Genomic DNA, 18813 nt, shown 5'->3' on the forward strand with positions numbered 1-18813 from the left:
CAGTCTTATGCTAATTTCAGAAATGGATTTTTAGAACTTCCTCTCTTTATATTCCCTAGGAAAAAAGTTCAGATAACTGTTTTCTGAAGATTTGTAAAAATTCATGTATAAAAATACCTGGTCCTAGAGTTTTTAAAATTCAATAGATTTTTGACTACTGATTCAATTTCTGTTTCTTCTTGAATCTATTTTGATAATTTAGTTTCTTCTAGAAATTATTTATTTTTTCCATATTTTTAAATTAAGTGCCTGAAAGTGTTCATAGTATTTTGTGATGTTTCAAAATTCATTATCTGTGTTTATGACTCTCTTTTCATTTCTAATATTGTTTATTTGTGCCTAGGTTCTTCTTCTTAATTAAGGTCTTTATTGTTCCAACATTCTTGGCACAACTGTTGAAAGTATTTAAGAAAAACAGCCTGTTTTAAATAAATTATTAAATATATTTCTGATGAGAAAAGCTTAATTTCTCTGAGAGAGCTGTGTAATCATTCCAGTTGGGATACAAATTCACTGATTTTTTTTTTCATATTCTGACAGCAAAGGAGGAATTTACTGGTTTTCATATTCTTGGATAGAGGCATTGAATTCCCTAAAGAGTGGGCTTTTGTTTGTATATTAGAATGGCAACTTCATGTGTGAATGAAGATTTTCATCAAATGTTTTATTCAGGAGAATTTTATGATTTTTGAAATATATATCATATCGGAAAAACGATCATGTTGGCATTTTTAACAGGGAATGAGGATCATCTGCAGGAAACCTTGTTTCATGCTCCATGATAAGCAGTGAACCAGGCCAGCCACACAGTCTACTTTTCTTGCACTTTCCTAATGACTAATGATTTTTAACATCTTTTGATGTGCTTATTTGAGATTTTTCTTTTTTTTTTTTTGTGAAGTATCTATTCAAATCTCTGTGTCCATCTTGGGGGGAGGTTGTTTTCTGAGAATTGGATCCTTCATATAGTCTACATACACCCTTAATCAGATACCAGGTTTGCAAGTATCTTCTTCTGGTCTGTCTTGTCTTTTCATTGTCTTAATAGTGTCTTTATTAAAAAAAGTATTTAATTTCAATGAAGTCTAATTTATCAGTTTTTTCTTTTATGGATCATGCTTTGGTGTAGTATCTAAGAAAACTGTGCCTAACTGATGATCGTAAATGTATATTTCTTGTTTTCTTCCTGAAGTTTTATTTTTGTAAATTATATTACCAGTATATTACCTTTGTGACTTTGTAAAAATCAGTTTTACTTATATGTGTGTGCCTATTCCTGGACTCTATTCTGTTTCATTGATCTCTTTGTCTGTCTTTCTGCCAGTAGCTCATTGTCTTGATTATTGTAACTTTACAGTAGATCTTGATATCAGATAGTGTTAGTTTTCTTAGTCTTTTTTAGATTTGTTGTGGCTATTTTAGGTATTTGCATTTCCATATGAATTTTAGAATTGGCTTGTCAATTTCTAAACAAAATTTCTGAAGCATTGCTTTATAATTTTCAGTTTATAGGTTTTATACCTCTTTTACTGATTTATATTTAATTTTTTCATGTTTTTGATGCTATTGTAAGTAATAATGTTTTGAAATAAGTTCCTGTTGTTTTTTGCTAGAATATAGAAATATATTGAATTTTGTATGTTGATTTTGTATTCTGCAGCCTTTAAAAATTCTGTCAGATTTTCTACCTGAGGACTTAATAAGCTTCAAGAATTTAGATGTCCAAATCACTTGCCAGATTTGGGAAATTATTTTTTTAAATAACTTTTCTGCTCCTTTCTTCTTTTCTTTTCCTTCTAGGTCTCCAGTAATCATAGATTATTTCACATATGGAAGTCCATAATTCCCTTAGTTTTTCTTCACTCTTTTTCTGTTTTCTTTTAGTTTCTTTGACTGGATAATTTCAAATGACCTGTCTTCAGGTTCACTAATTTTTCCTTCTGCTTGGTCAAGTCTGATCTTGAAGCTCTTTGTTGAATTCTTTAGTCATTGTATTATTCAGGTCTAGGATTCTTGTTGTTTTTGTTTTTGTTGTTATGGTTATGATTTCTATTTCTTTGTTAACTTTACAATTTTGTTACATTCATTGTTTTCATAATTTTGCTTAGTTGTCAATCTGTGTTTCCTCATAGTTCACTGAATTTCTTTAAGAGAGTTATTATGAATTCTTTGTTAGACTATTAATAGATTTCCATTTCTTTAGGTATAGTTAGGTGTAATTATTGCAGCTGTTTTAGTTTCCTTTGATGGTGTCGTGTTTACCTGATTCCTTGTGATCCTTCTATCTTATGTGCTTAACAGCTCATTTGAGGAAGTGGCCTCTTTTCCAGCCTTTGTAGGTTTGCTTCAGCAGGCAAAGACCTTCATGAGTCAGCTCAGCTTAAGGTTGTGGATGGACAGCTGGTAGCAGCATTAGACAGGCAGTGCTTGGTCTCAGGGTCTTAGCTGGATGGAGCTACTGCCTGTGCTCTAAGGTTGGGGCTGGGGGATGCTGTCATTGTTCCACATTTGGATGGGCCTCATGGCTGGGATCCTCATTCAGGCAGGGCTGCTTGCGGTGCTCTGCAATTACCTGGTCAGGCAGGGTTTGAGGCCATGTTCTATGGCCTGTTTAGGGCATGTTGCTGGTGCATTCTGCGATTGGGTAGGGCCACATGCTGGGCTCTGTAGTCATCCCTAGTTGGGTGGAGCCCCAAGCGATGCCCCCTGGCTTGGTGGTGCTGCTGGACTGTACATTCAGTCAAAGCCATGCACAGGGCTTTGTGATCATATGGGAACTTAGGCCATACACCTTGATCAGATGGGACCACAGACTGTGCCCCAAAGTTGATGGGTCTGTGGGATGGCTCCATAATTGAGCAAGCTACTGGCTGTGCTCCACTGATTGACAGTATCTCTTGCTGGGCTTCTTGGTCAAGTAGGGCTGCCAGCTGTACCCCACAGTTGGATGGGGCTGGAGGCTATGCTCCGTGGTTAGGTGGGGTTGCTTTCTGGGCCCATTGGTTGGGTAGAGCCATAGGCTGTGCTTTGTGATTAGGTGGGGTAACTGGCTGAGCATTCTATCTGAGTGAGTCTGCAGGCCATGCTCAGCAGCTGGATGGGCTTGTAAGCTATGCTGTGCTGCTGTACGGTGCTGTAGGCTGTGCTCCACATGGTCAGTACCAGAGGCCAGGCTTCAAGGCTGCCAGTGTCACAGGGCTTTCTCGTCTGGCCTAACAAGTGGTCATGCTCTGCAGTTGGACAAGGCTGCTGTCTTGGTTTTCAGTCTGACTGGGGTTGTAGGATAGGCTCCAGAGCTAGCCAGGTCTCTGGCTGGGTAACCTGGTAATGTTGGAGGCTATACTCAATAGTAGAGTAGTGCTGGTGGCTTGGCTCCCTGCTCAAGAGGGTCTGTAAGAATATGCTCTGTGGCTGCCTGGGGTCCCTGGCCAGGCTTCTTTGTCAGGTGAGGCTGGAGGTTAGAATTAGCAGTTGGGTGGTGCTGCTGACTTGCTTTCTTGCCCAGGTAGGCTGTGGGATGTTCAGCATAGCTGCTTGCAACTGCCTGGCATCTTTGGCCAGTTTTCCCTATTGGATGGGGTTGGAGGCCATACTCAAGATTTTGTATAGGCAGGGCATTAGATTTGCTCCTCCACCAAGTCAGCCCTCTGACTGGAAACCCAAACCAGGCAGAACTGCCAACCAAATTCCCTGACCAGCTGGGGCCATGGGCTCAGCTCCACAAATGGTCACAGTCACTAGCTGGAATCTGCTAAGACCCAACCACTAGCAGAAATGCAGTCTGCCAAGATCCGTGCACTAGTTGCTATGAACCCTTTCCCCTTCTCTGTCTCTAGCTAATTCCCCTAGTAATCCCCATGGAGCAGTGCTTAAGTGGGCCCCTCAGGAAGCGTCTGGAATGCTGGGGAAACTTGATGTCCCTCTGCACTCTCCTTTTCCCACGGGAGAAACTTTAGGCCCTGGGGACCTCCTCGGTGCAGCACTGCACTGACCTGGGGGAGGGGCAATGTCATCAAAGTGAAACAACAGTTTTTACCCTTTTAAGGCTGTTTTTCTCCATTTTTGAGGTCCATGGGAATGATTCAGACTCACTCCTTCATTCTGGAATCTTCAGATAGGTATTTTGTCTCTAGTTAGTTGCTAGTTGCCCTTTCCCTGAGGAGGATTTGAAGTCAGGAACCACCTATTTTGCCATCTTTCTGACATCAGTCTCCTGATTCCAGTTTTATTTAATCATTATTTCATATATTTTATCTGGGTTTTCAGTTGTTTCAGGCTTAATGGTAAATCTGATCTCTGTTACCTCATCTTGGCCAGAAGACATTCTGTATATCTTTTTGCATAGTGAGTATAATAAAACGTTCAGTTCCCTAAATATTCAGATAAAGAGGCTATTCTTACAGATTTATTCTGAATAGGATTTGGAAAGCATAGTCCTTATTTTGTAATTTTTTTTTTACATTGGCTTCTCTATTATTTTTCTTTATCTACAGTTAATCTACAGTTGGATTAGATTATTGTGTATAATAATGTAATATAAATCACTAATTCATTTATATTTTATTAGAATTAGATTGGATTTAGTACTTAATGAAATAGCTGAAAAGACCTTATGCAATTTTCTCATTCCTATTTTCCCCTAATCTTATTCCATGAAGGTATAAAGAAATGAGATTAAAAAGGAAAACCTAGACATATCTTTCTATTGTCTGAAATGTCATATCACTGAAGTGTGCACTGGAAAGGGACATCCTTGTCCTATGGATTACTGCTGCCAAAATAAATTATAAGAGATAGTAGTTTTGTCTTGTTTTCAAATTATTTCCTAGAAACCAGTTATATAATTCAGAAAGAGATTTAGAGCCAAGTTTTAAAAACTACATACCAGGAAATGCTTCGTTTACGAATGTATACGTAATTGTGCTCATATATTGGGTAATTGTGCACCTAACAACTCTATTCATTTTGTCATTATTCACTTTGCATGTATCAAATGAAGGCTGTTTCACTCAAATTCTGTAGCCTGGGACAATCCTGATTAGAGGATGGCTACCTTTCCTGCCCCTGTTCAATGTTAGTGCATACAATTTCATGTGAACTAATAGAATACTTTATTTACTCTGGTTTAGCTGTAACAAGAGCTTCTTTACTAAGGGTGAGATAGGTAATTAATAGTTTGGCTTCATATGTTATATAAAAATGTTAGAAAAGGTATAAAAAAATTTCTGTTTGTCTTTGCTTCAAGGGACTAAGCTGACATCTAAATTTAAGTTCTGCTGAGTATAGTTTAAAAATTAAATTTTAGTAAAATGATTGTGATGATAAAAATATCTTTCCCAGACATTCTGACATTACAACTCATCTCTGAAGTGACTGAGCCTAGATACAAAGTCCTAATAAGACTTATTGCCAGACACTGTGCTAAGTACTTTCTCAGAGACATTTTCTCATTTAAATAGATTTTAGAAGAAAAATCAGCTATTATTTAATCTTCAATAATTTTCCAAAAGTATACATGCATATTTGTGTATGTATATATCTCTGTGTGTATATGTGTTAGTTTCCTATTGTTGCTGTAACAGATATCACAAACTTTGTGGCTTAAAACAATAGAAATTTATTCTCTTGCAGTTTGAGAGGGCAGAAGTCTGAAATGAGTTTCACTGGACCAAAACCAAGGTGTCAATAGGGCCACATTCACTAGGGAAGCTCTGGGGGAGAATCTGTTTCCTTGCCTTTTCCAGCTTCTAAAGGTGTCTTCCTTGCATTTGTTGCTCATGGCCCCTTCCTCCATCTTTAAAACCAATAGCCACATTACCTTTTATTCTTTTGTGGTAAAAACTCCTACCTCCCTCCCATAAGAATACCTGTGGTTACAATTATAGGCCACCTGAGTAATCCAGGGCTATCTCCCCATCTCAAAGTCCTTAACTTAATCACACGTATAAAGTTTCTTTTGCCACATAAGGTCGCATTTACAGATTCCAAGACTAGGATGTAGATAATCTTTTGTGGCCAAAATGGAGAACAGAATGCTGTCAAAAGTCACATAAAAACAAAATATGTTAGAAACTAGTACAGTTTGGAAAGAATTTTTTAGATTGATAATATAAGCAAGAGATCCTGGAGTTCTTCTATGTACCAACATTTTATATTGTTGACTAATATTTTTTCTATCTTTGATACAAACAGGTAGGACATTAATCTTTAGGGTTTTTTTCTGTTATACTTCATCTTCTACTCTTGTCTTTCCCTTCCCTATAAAACCAGTGCTTAGTAATCTCAGGTCATGAGTTGATGAATTGGAACACAGATTTACATAGCCTGATATGATTAGTTTAGAAGTAATTTGCATTTGAAATTTGAATATAGACACATGTGCTTTCTTATTCCCTTTAAGCCTTTCCTTCGCCCTTTCCTTCACTTTTTTGGAGGGGTGAGATCATTTTGTTGTTTATTTGTTTGTTTGTTTGTTTTAATAGGGTTACTGAGGATTGAACTCAGGACCTCATGCATGCTAAGCACCCATTCAACCACTGAGCTATACTCCTCCTTTTTTTTATTCTCAACTCTAATGAAGAATCGATCACTTTCCCACTGATGATGTTAGTCTAAGTAATATGATGAGAGTTTTTAGGAGACAGTTCTGAAGGCTCTTTCATTCCTAGAAGATCGTAGATCTCTGAGTTAGATTATTTTTTTTTCTGTATTTGTTCAGTGTCATTCTGGTGTTTATATTTTACCCTATACCTTTGGAGAGAAAATATCATTTTGGTACTTTTAATATATAATATGATCTAGTGACTTCTAGAGTTACCAATAAACATATTTTAGCAAAGTAAGCATGTGTTTTGTTGCACAATGTATAAGCTAAATGTTTACATTTTATTCCTTGAACTACAGAATACCAGAAGGCCCCATTGATCAGGGGCCAGCTTCAGGAAGGGTTCGTGCTTTAGAAGAGCAACTTGTGAAGGCCAAAGAACAGATTGAAAATTATAAGAAACAAACTAGAAATGGTAGGTGATTATACAGTGTTTTTCCTCTTCAATATATTGATGTTTAGCACAAATAATTGAAAATTTCCTCTCATCAAAATGTTGGAAATGCTGATGCTGTCTGTTCTTTGATTGCAGGTCTGGGGAAGGATCATGAAATCCTGAGGAGGAGGATTGAAAATGGAGCTAAAGAGCTCTGGTTTTTTCTACAAAGTGAGTTGAAAAAATTAAAGAATTTAGAAGGAAATGAACTCCAAAGACATGCAGATGAATTTCTGTCAGACTTGGGACATCATGAAAGGTACTACATTTACATTTCATTTGGGGTTTAGAAAAGATGGTAATCTAAGAATGGGAACTTCTGTTAATTTCCCTGCTGAATGGTAAATGATTACCTACCATACATATTTAGGAGCAGGAGAGTACCTGAGATCCCAGAGGGCACTAATTGCCAAATGTGGTTCATCACCAGAAAATATTATTTTAAATGAATTTCTAGAAATTTTTATGCCCTATGTAAACTTTGAAGGTAATGGTGTCAGCCAACAATACATTAAAGCATCTTTAAATTCCCTTCATATACAACCAGTATTTGAAGTGAAGTGTGCAGTTTTACATTACAGTACATTCTTTGAAACTCACACTGAGGCTGGCAGTTATGTTTCTAATTGAAACATTAAAAACTGGAAAATAGCACCTTTTTAGGATTTCTAATTAAAGGTTAATAGGTTTTTTTTAATTGAAGTATAGTTGCTTTATAATGTTGTGTTAGTTTCTGTTGTACAGCATACTGATTTAGTTAATACATATATATTCTTTTTCATATTCTTTTTCATTATAGGTTATTACAAGCTATTGAATATAGTTCCCAGGTTAATCAGTTTTTGATAAAAAAAGAAGCATTCTGTTAATTGCTTTTCCATTTAGTTGCTAAAAAGAAGAACCTGAAATCTGCCTAGATAAAATTGTTTTTCCTGTTTGCACATTTCTGAAAGTATGGAGTTTATCTTCCATAGAAAAGAAAACATTTTGGTGCTGGTGTGTTCATGCAGAATAAAATGTATCTGAGAATCATTATAGATAGTAACACCTATGCTTAGGCCTATTATATTTATAAGTCTATATTCCCAGTAGGATTCTGATGGCAATTACTATCTCATTAGTGAACAATAAAAGAAAAATTGTTGTATTTACACAGCCTACCACTGTGAAGAGGAAAAGAATTACCCCACAACCAAGAGATTCATATACATTAACATCATCAGCAAGATTGTAGTGATTTTGAAATACTGCTCTTCTATTTTAAGTGAAATTACAAATAAAATTTATCAGTTTATTGGAATCATTTTAGCATTAATGACTCTGCAGGAATAAGACAGCATAAATTTCAAGGGGCATTGACTTATTACGCCACGTATTCAGCAGTGCCTTTGAAATTTTTAGCCTAGCTTGCAGTCAAGCCATACTGAAACCATTAGACCAAATACTAATCCTGTATTAATGCTTAATGCTTCTCTATCCTAAAGCTAATTCTAGGCACCAGGATTCTGTTAATTGGAGCTGTGTGCTTTTGTGCTTTGTTTATTGCAGTTTTATAGGAAAATGCAGATCTGAAGGGGATTTGAGTTGGACAGACTGTGGTATTTAAAGGATAATTTTGACTACTGACTTTTGATAGACTGTTTAATTTTAAAGTTCGAGTGATTTAACTGAGAATTTCATTTTCAGGTGTTTTCTAAATTAAAATAGTTATTTAAAAATTATTTTGTGTTTCTAATGGTACATATATTTTGTGACTATGTAGACATTGAAAAATATATACAAATGAAAAATGTTGGGCTCTGAAAAATTGATGTAAATCAATATTAAATTTTTTGTAACTTGAGTTCTGTTTTAAATATATTATGCTTCTTGACACTACCTTTTGGTATATGTTAAATAATAATATTTCAATGAAAACAAAAAAGGAAAGTTACCCAAAGTATTCAAGTCAATTTCTTTTGCTATCTTAAGCAGAATTATAATGAACTTAGGATACAACTTCAAAGGGTAGTAATTTAACTCTACGCAGCCAGATTAGAATGCAGTAATACAAATAATGAACAAAGCACAACCAAACATAAGAGAAATAATGTTTAAAGTAATAAATGTACAAGTAGAAAGGATTGGTGTGTATGTGGAATATGCCATCTTACTGATAATTTCTAAGATCTTTAAATATAAGAATTAATAAAATTAACACAGACTTTTGTTTGCCTCTGATATTTTCATGTTATGCAAAAATTCCCATTTTATTTTTATGCTTGGTCAAATTACAGTGTACAGGTTGTCTCTGGTTTAAAAGTCTGTGTTCTCTGAGAAATCAGTTAGAGGTTGAGTCTATCAATTTTCTTGGTCAGATTTCCCTATGAATCATTCATCATTTTTTGGTTCAGAAAGATGTCAGTTATTAGGGAAATAACTTACAGGCTTTTATTTCTTCAGAAGGGGTATCTTTCTGTCTTGAAACTTTGTTCTCATAGAAACACTGATCCTCTTTTTTTCCCCTTTTAAATCAACTCTATTGTGGCATAATTTATTTACAATAAAATGTACATATTTTAGCCTGTAGTTCTATGAGTTTTGACAAATGCTCATAATTTTGTAACCACCACCACAGTCAAGATACAGATCATTGCCACTGCCCCAAGAAAATTCATTCTGCCTCTTTAGAGTCAGCAACTCCCTACCCCCCACCCCCAGTCCCTTGCAGTCACCAAAATGGTTCCTGTCCCTATAATTCTTGCCTTTTCAAAATGCAGTCATACACTATGTAGCTTTTTGAGTGTGGTTTCTTTCACTTGGCATAATGCATTTGAGATTCACCCATGTTGTTTTGCCTATTGATGGTTCATTCCTTTTCACTGCTAAGTAGTATTCCATTGTATGGACATACCACAGGTAGTTTATCCATTCACCAGTTGAAGGACATTTAGGTTTTTCATTTTTTGGCTGTTATATATAAAACTACTGTTGGCATTAACATAAACGTTTTTGTGGAAACATATTTCCATTTCTTCTGGATTAATGTCTAGGAGTGGGTTTGATGGGTCATATGTTGAGTATATGTTTAATTCTGTAAGACATTGCCAAACTATTTTCCAAAGGATAGTACTATTTTTTATTCTCACCAGCAGTGTGTAAGAGTCCCAATTATTCTGAATCCTTGTTGCACTTGGTACTGTCAGTTTTTACATTTCCCTCCCACCATTCTAACAGAAGTTCAGTGATATATCATTATGATTTTAATTTGCAATTCCCTACTCATGATGTTGAGCACCTTTTAATGTGCTTAATTGCCATCCATATACCATCCTTGGTAAAGTGTCTATTCAAATCACATGCTTAATTTTGGGGGAATTGTTTGTCTTTTCATTGAGCTATAAGCATTTTTCATTTATTCTGGATACAAGTCTTATTGGTGCATTTTAGAAAACTCATTCTGAGAGCCCTGTGAAGGAAAACCTGATGTCAGGAAATTAGATTTTGCCGAAGTCCAAGTAAGTGATACTGAGCTTCTGGACCTGGACAGTTGGCAGTGGGGATTGAAAGGAATTAATGGGTGACAGATAGAAGCTGCAGGATTTGGTGGCTGATCCAATGTGAGGAGATAGGGGACTCAAAAGTAGTTTAGGACTTGTATTTTGCTAGGAAGATGGCTTTCATAAATGGAGATCATTGTTTCTTGTATAGTAATTTGGCTTTTCTCCCTGATAAAGTGTAATCTCTTGAGGAATAGAACTCTAACTTCAGTATCTTCTCTGCCCTGCAGTGCTAAGCACTGATTATTTAGTTAGAATTCAGTAAGTTATGTCTTTTCTATTTTGTGGGGAGGCAGGTATGTGCATTTGTTAACTGATTATTTCACACTCTACTTTGTGCCTCTTTGTAAAAACACGGTCCTGTTCCATTGAAAGATTTAAGAATATTACGCAACTAAAGAAAATTGGTGTAATTGAGGTAAAAATATTTTCCAGTAATTGAGAATCCCAAAAGGTATGAAGGGTAAGTTATAGGAGAAAAGTCATTTACCCCTGAATAAAACTGGAATCTCTAGTTAATCTTAACAGTGAGTTCTGTAAAAGAGAGACCATCTGTTAGAAGTCAAGGAGTGTATAGAGGAGGAAATGGAGGTGGGGATCTAAAGCATTATCAGGGTCATGCTGTTTGGATATGTGGTGGGGCTAGAAGAAAACCTGACATTGAAAAATTTTGTACTCAGTGCCCTTGACTTCATGTTTAATTTACTTTAAAGTAGTCTTGAGACACAGTTATACATGAATCTCTAAAAATATCATAGTGTTTCTGATTCTAAGCAATGAATTTTGGACTTTCTTTTAATTGAATATATGTGATAAAAAAATAATGTTACTTACCAAATATGTCTAATCATTTGTTTACGTGATTACATCACATAAACAAAGCATGTTTCCATGATTATATCACTCATTACATCATGGACTATAAGCTCAGTAGTTTTTTAAATGCATCTAAAAACTCGTTAAAATTAAGGAAAAGAAACCCACCCCATTTTGTCTCATTATAAACTTATTAAGGTTGTTAGAGCCAGACAGCTATTCCACGGTGCTACTCTTCCTTGAAAGAAGAGAAACAGTAAAATGAATATGGAACATTGTTTTGTTTTATGACTGTGAGCTCTTGGGATCAAACTATCTGCTTGCTTTATAAACAAAATTGGGACTTCAGTTTAATATTGAAAAGGAAAAAAATGTATCTTTACTTTTTTGTCATACTTAGTTTTCAATGTCTCTTAGGCCTTATATAGCTTAATGTGATAAGTAAAATTGTACATCTTTCATTTTAATTCTTCAAAAGGTAATACACCATACTGAAAATACCTAAATCAGAAATCTTTTCCTGTATGTTTATTAGTGTATACTAGATTTCTCTTTATTTGTGTGAACAATATGATTAGCTTGTTGCACTGTTATTATGAAGACGTATTTTAACTAAGTCAATTTTAAGAGCAGAGCTCCTTATTTTCTCATTTCCTAGACCCCTAATATAAAAAACTAAATGTTGAGTAAATCACAAATATTGCTAATATCCTTAATTGTCACACTAAGTAGGAAAATTTAATTTCCAAACACTTCAACTCATAAAGTCATGATCATAGATATATGAAGATATTTGAAATGCAGTGCTTATCACCTGATTATTAGAGGCATGTCTCACAGCACTCTCTTCCCACACACAGGTAAATTAGAAAGTCAGCGGGGAAGCCAAAAGTGCTCTGTCCTAATTGTTAAGAATTTTTTTTGTGTCATTGTTGTTACTGCAGTGGTTTTCAAACTTTGGCAAGGCAACAGGATCTCCTGGAGAGCTTCTTAAAACACAGACTGCTAAATCCCATCCCCAGAGTTCCTGATACTGTAGGTTTGGAGTGGGGCCAAAGAATTTACATTTCTAATAAGTTTCTAAGTGATGTTGAAGTTGCTGGTGTTTGAGAACTAAGGCTCTACAGAATCCCTAGTTCTTTTTATGAGTTCACCACTGAGAGAGATTATCTAAGCTTCCTGGAAAAGAAAAATCACATTTCTGTATAGTTTAGAGGACCTTATCAGCAAAGAAAACTCTTCTCTGCCTGCTTGACGCTGTCTTTTTAGTGAGGGGACCATGTTTCTTTCCTAGACTGTGGCTCCCATTTTTTCATTATTCAAAATACCTGTCATGAATGCAGCCTGGGAGCCAAATATCATATTTGATATGGGTTGCCAGAGATTTTTAGCAAAGTGCTATTGGCCTGATTAGCCTATTACTCAGGAGCTAGTAACCAGTAGAGCCTAGTCTCTGCCTATCGCTGGAGTTGGGTGATCAACTGATAGTTAACTAGTAATATTCTTTGGTTTTTTAGAAGGTTTTTAAAGAATTTAGATGGGCTGATGATATAATAAATGAATACAGAGTACCATATTATTATTACCTGCTACGTTGATCTCAAGCATTAGTATCATTTGATTTTCAATTGATGGTTTAATTCTAGTGATTGTATACGACCATACCTCATAGTAATACAGTCAAATTTACCCGATGCTTTTGATATCATCGAACATGGATTGACCGTGGCGTGTCTCTTTGAAATAAGAAAAGGAAAATCAGCATTGGGAATGATTATTTTTGTCATTGTGGTCTTAATATTTATGCACTATTGTGGGTTTCATTCTTGGACTTAAAGCTGTATAGATTTGATCTTCAGCCCCTGAGGATATCATGGAATGTTTGCCTTATCACCCTTTTAGGTTGCCCAGAGATACATTTAACTTAATCATTCTTGCTTTGGTTCTTTTTGTCATCTTTATGTTGCCAGACAGCAGTTTATGAAATAGTTATTGGAGCTGCTCCTTATTTTAAATTATATCAATAATTAAAGGACAGGAGGGCTCACAGGGGTGCTGAGCTCTATTTATTTCTTAATTAAGTTGACTGAAACTATTGAGAAACAGTCTGGTAAAGTAGTGGTTTCATCACCCCTGCCTGGTCTACAGCATCTCATCGTCAGTAACGTATAAAGCAGCTTTGCTAAGACTAAGTTCAAATGTTTCCCAAACGATAAGTGATACTTATAGCTAATTATGTTGATTGGCTTTTTGCTACTGTGTGTAGGAGATTATGTAGCAAAAGTACTTCAAGTCAGATAAGGAGTACAATATCTGACTGGTTATAGGGGAAGATTGGTATGTTAATAGCTTACAGATTTATTTGGTCAGATTTAATAGTCATAGCTATTGTGGTTCAATAGCTTGTGTTTTCACCCTCTTTATAAGGTGGACTCTTCCTTGACTGTCTTGGAAAGTTCCAAGAATTTATATTTCCACTCTTGAAAAGTTAGGTTTTGTGAACCTTCAAATCTGTTATTCTTTGGTTTTTTTTTTGTTTTAAAACACATGCATGCATGCGCACACACACACACACACACACTCACATACACAGAAGAAAGAATGTAAGAAGATCTTACTTTCTTTGATATGTGATTTAGTTGATACTTAGACTAAACTGAAATGTAGATACTCTTTCTCCAGTTTTTAATTCCTTTGGACAAAATGCTTTTGTATGATTGTTTCTCCACTAGAAAATCCAGGCTTATTTTTAAGTGGTACTAGAACATTCCTCTTAGTATCCTTGGACCAGGGGAGATGATGTCTTATGAAGTTGTCCTTATTGTGCTCATCACTTAGTGCCTATTAGCCAGATTATGATTCTCCATCTTCTGTAAGGGAACATTCTCCTCTGAAATAAAATTTGCGTTGGAAAGAGAATCTGCAGGTGGAAAAGTGTGTCTTTTCTAGTGGCCCTAATTCTGTTTTGCCTTCCCCCACCTTACATCTCTTTGGGTTTGGTTTCCAAACCTCAGAATTATTTTGACATTAAAAATGATTACTTACTAAGGATTTCCTACATGCCAGTCACTGTGATAAAGGCTCTCCATTCATTATTTTATTTTATCAACATAGTAATACTATGAAGCAAATGTTGTTATTCCTCATTTTATAAATAACGTTATACTCCGGCCTAGAGAATTTAGATGGCTTACACAAGTAAGTAGCAGAGCTGTTCTGTTCTAAAATTCTTTCTCTTAATTGCTAAGTACTTCTCTGAGCTTTATTTTTCTCTTTTACACATGGGGATACAATTCCTATATTACAGCATTGGGATGATTATACATGGGAAAATGTGTGAAACACTTTCCACAGTGACTGACACATTGTAGATTCTGGGAGGCTCTTGTCAGACCTGCACGAGCAAAGTCCCATAAGAGGATATAAATAGAAAACTCTCAGATCCTGCAAGGAAGGCACAGATAAGGGTTAATTGTCACAGTGCTCAATAGGAAGAATTTCAAAGTCTGGAACCTGAAAGTAAGCCTAGGGGACATCACTCACCAAATAGCATAATTATTGCCTTATGGGATAGTATGCGCCATTTCTGTTGTTGCCCCTCTGGACTCCTCTCCACTCGTGTGGGCTGTCAAAATGGTGGTGTTCTAAAATCCCCCCTTGAGACAACATGGGAGGCATTGGGGGCATTGTCTGCCTGTCACTCTCCTGGTCACGTTTTTATCCTTTGCACTGCTTATATCTGCCCAGGAGCAATCTGAAGTAAAAGCAGCCTTGGACAAAACCCGGGTAAGCTTCTTGCCCTTGATCCATATTTACGTATGGATTAGACTCTGTGTGATAGCCTCCCTTACTCACATTTACTTTAATAAGTGTCATTTCCTACACCTTGGGATTTTCTTGCTTGAATTACATGTGCTCTGTGCTGGCCCTCAGGGGGGATTTTCTCTCTTCAGTATTTTGAATTCAGTATAAACAAAATAGTCTCCTTGTGCTTCTTCACCGGCATAATTGAGATAGACTAGAACATTTAAAAAGAGTTTTGTGAATATTAAGATATAAAAGTAGGAAAATCAATAGAAAAAACAAAGAACAGAAATGTAGCCCAACTTTTGAAATAGAGGTCTTGATGCCTGTCGTAGCTGGCTTGCTCTTTGAGTCGTAGATTCTGTTCTGGTCTACCACCTACATCTGTATTCTGTCCTCAAATGACCAGCACTGTTCTGCTGGTACTTTGCCTGGTTTCTCTTTCCCAGCCTTTGACCTGACCTCATACCAGGCCTTTAGATTCACTACCCACCTCCTTGATTTTTTGATATCTTCATAATCAAAACCAAGATAGCCAGATTTCCAGCTTTTAGGACATTTCTAGAAGATTCGATTTCAGAATAGAGTCAATGAAAACCTAGCATTTTGGTAGAATGGTTTTTCAGTCACCATGTTTCCCAATAGATTATCCTCATGTCTTTGGCTAAAAGTTGACAAATTTTGCAGGATGGTAACTTCTAAACATTATGGAATCAACAAAGAACTGCAGTTGACCCTTGAAAAATGTGGGGGTTATGGACACCAATTCATCGCACAGTAAAAAAATCCACATATAACTTTTGACTCCCCCAGAACTTAACTACCAATTTCCTACTATTGACAGGAAGCCTTACCGATAACAAATAGTCGGTTAACACGTATTTTGTATATGTATTATAAGCTGTATTCTTACAGTAAAGTAAGCTGGAGAAAAGAAAATGTTATTAAGGAAATTGGAAGGAAGAGAAAATACATTTACAGCACTGTGTTTATCGACACTGTTAAGTTTATCTCCTCTGTTTACAAGATGAATTGTCTGTCAGTACCTACATCAATATTGTCTTGATAAAAACACGGTATGTCTATGATGAAAAAACCATAAATATTATATATATTACTAAGACTAGGTATCAAAAATGAAAAGATAATGTGAAAAAGAAACATTTATTTATAGGTATAACAATACATGCATTATTAACCTGTAAAAATGATTGCTTTAAAGGAGGTAGTATAATTGATATGATTGCTTCATGGTAGCCTAGACTATATACTAATAAGTGAATTGGTATAAAATTTTTATGACATACAGTATTATAGTCATATTCATAATGTATTATTAGAAACATTGTTACATTAAAAAAACTTACCTATTTTATGATAGACTGATATTCTCCAATTATGAGAAAGGTATACTGTATGGTAATATAATTCTTTGAAAGCAAAGTTATAAGACAGTAAGAAAGTGAATACATTATTAATGTTATATTAAATACCACTCACCTTATGCCTATGTAAGGGTAGACTAGTATCTACATATATTTTACACATTCATGATATACCTCACTTTTCCTTAATTTTTTTGCTATTTCTAAACTACACAGTTCATCTGTGAGTTTTTTCAAATTGTCGCAAATCTCAAGAGAATTTTCCAGTATTTGTTGAGAAAAATCTGCGTATAACTGGACCTGCACAGTTCAAACCATGTTGTTCAAGGGTCACCTTTAGGTTGAATTTAAAGTTACTCCCTGAACTTGTTTTCCTTACATGATCTCCAGCGGGGAAGCCAAAAAAAAAAAAAAAAAATTACAAAAGCAAGCTTAATTTTAGTTTACAGTTGGGATAGAGTGACTTATATTGTGATTCTGACTGCATTATCATAAAGAAAAAATTAGTGTGCTTTTTGGGAGGGGGGTCTTCTAGTTATAAGCCTGGTTATTCCACTTTCTTGACAGAGATTGGGATGAATGTGAATAATTAATTACTAAGACTTAGTACTGATGTAACTTGGTAAAAACATTTACTTTTATGTTTTCTAATTTATTGAAAAAATACAGAGATCCGCTTTCATTCCCAGTGGTAAAGGAATGGCTTGATTACTATGACAGGAAAGCATAAACTATGTCAATTATTTCAAAGAATTTTCCCCTCTAAATTAGACCTAATGTAGTTTCTGCCTGCTTCAGACTATATAATGATTGTCAAGAAATGTAGTGCTATTTGTCTGTGTTTCTTTAATGTAAAGCCATGCAGAGCATATTGAATTTCCCTTTTTCCTTCAGCAGTCATTTGCTATAGACTGGTTATTTATCCCACTGTACAACATCTCCAGAAACAATACTGCTGTTTAAAGTTGAGATTTGCAACAAGTTTTGTGATCACTCCTATTTAATGGGTAGGAAAAAGCAAATGACCGCATTTAGATACCATGAGCCCTATGAAATGTAAAAAATAATGAGCATGATGAGAGTAATGTGAAAGAGACCTATAAAACAGAAAATAATTTAAATAAATTTCCAGCTGAGCCCTGTAACACCATTATAGTTAAAGACTTCTCGTGCTTCTGTGATTAACTCACACAATTTCATATAGGGGGTGACTTTGTCCCCAGCTATAAAATAATGCTGTAGGCTACATAGTAGTCCATAGCGGCTCAGTTTTCTAATCTGAAAAAAAACTTAAACCTCAGTTCACTGTGCAAGACTGTAAGTTAATTTCTTAAGGAAGCAGTAAGTTGTAGATATGGTTTTCCTAACTAAAATTGCTCCTTTTTCATGAAAAGAAATATTTTGAATTGTAAATGGGAATAAAACATATGAAAATAGATGAAGCACCACATATTAGAATCATGCCCTGTTTAGAGAGGGTAAACATGGAAATAGTCAAGCTGTGAAGTGTCCTGTGCGTGGATAATGTTGACACATTAAACAAATGCTTGAAATGCTTCACAGATAACTTTGTTATGCCAAAGTATTGGATAAACCTGGCCTACTGTTAGCTGGATGAATATTCTAAAGTGTGGCTATGATTTTTAATTTTTATTTGTATATTGTTACTAGTTTTCCTTTATTCGAAGGGGCTCTTATCAGGTATTCACTCTTCATTGTATGCGGTTCTAATGGTTTTCTGTGGTGGTACATAAGACTCTAATTTTTCCTGTGGGCTGCTACTGCTTTGCTCCTAAATGGTTTATCATCTAGTTAAGAACCAGGAATAAAAGAGAACTGAGACTATGTCATGTGCTCCTAGATGAATCACAGTCATTGAAGGTCTGGTTTCATCATCTGTTAAACGAGCCCTCGCTGATCAGTCCCTTTCTTCAGGTGCTGTAAGGCACTAGGTATTGGATGAGTTTTCTCACTGGCTGTCAGTACCACATATTACTGTCACCTCCACACCCAATGGATCCTTCCTCTTAGTTGTAAAAGAATTATTAGTAGGTACTCTTCAGACACAAGGTAAAAGCTCTGAAGCAACAGTCTGAAGCATTCTAGCATAAATAACAAGGTCTCACTATGACAAGAATACCATAGACTGTGTGGCTTATAAACAATAGAAGTTTATTTCTCGCAGTTCCGGCAGATTTGGTGTCTGATGAGGGCCCTCTTTCTGCCTTC

The 18813-nt window shown here is 35.6% G+C and overlaps 1 protein-coding gene across 3 annotated transcripts in view; it reads left to right on the top strand.

Moving 5' to 3' along the window:
* Positions 1 to 18813, top strand: part of FUT8 (fucosyltransferase 8) — a 255665-nt gene that overhangs the window by 158109 nt on the left and 78743 nt on the right. For all 3 annotated transcript variants that reach the window (XM_032482205.1, XM_032482204.1, XM_032482206.1), the window contains 2 exons: positions 6904 to 7019; positions 7137 to 7299. In XM_032482205.1, coding sequence (XP_032338096.1) covers positions 6904 to 7019; positions 7137 to 7299 — 279 coding nt within the window. The remainder of the gene's footprint in view (positions 1 to 6903; positions 7020 to 7136; positions 7300 to 18813) is intronic.

Source organism: Camelus ferus, chromosome 6 (assembly GCF_009834535.1).
Source record: "Camelus ferus isolate YT-003-E chromosome 6, BCGSAC_Cfer_1.0, whole genome shotgun sequence".
In the NCBI taxonomy this organism is placed as follows: Eukaryota; Metazoa; Chordata; class Mammalia; order Artiodactyla; family Camelidae; genus Camelus; species Camelus ferus.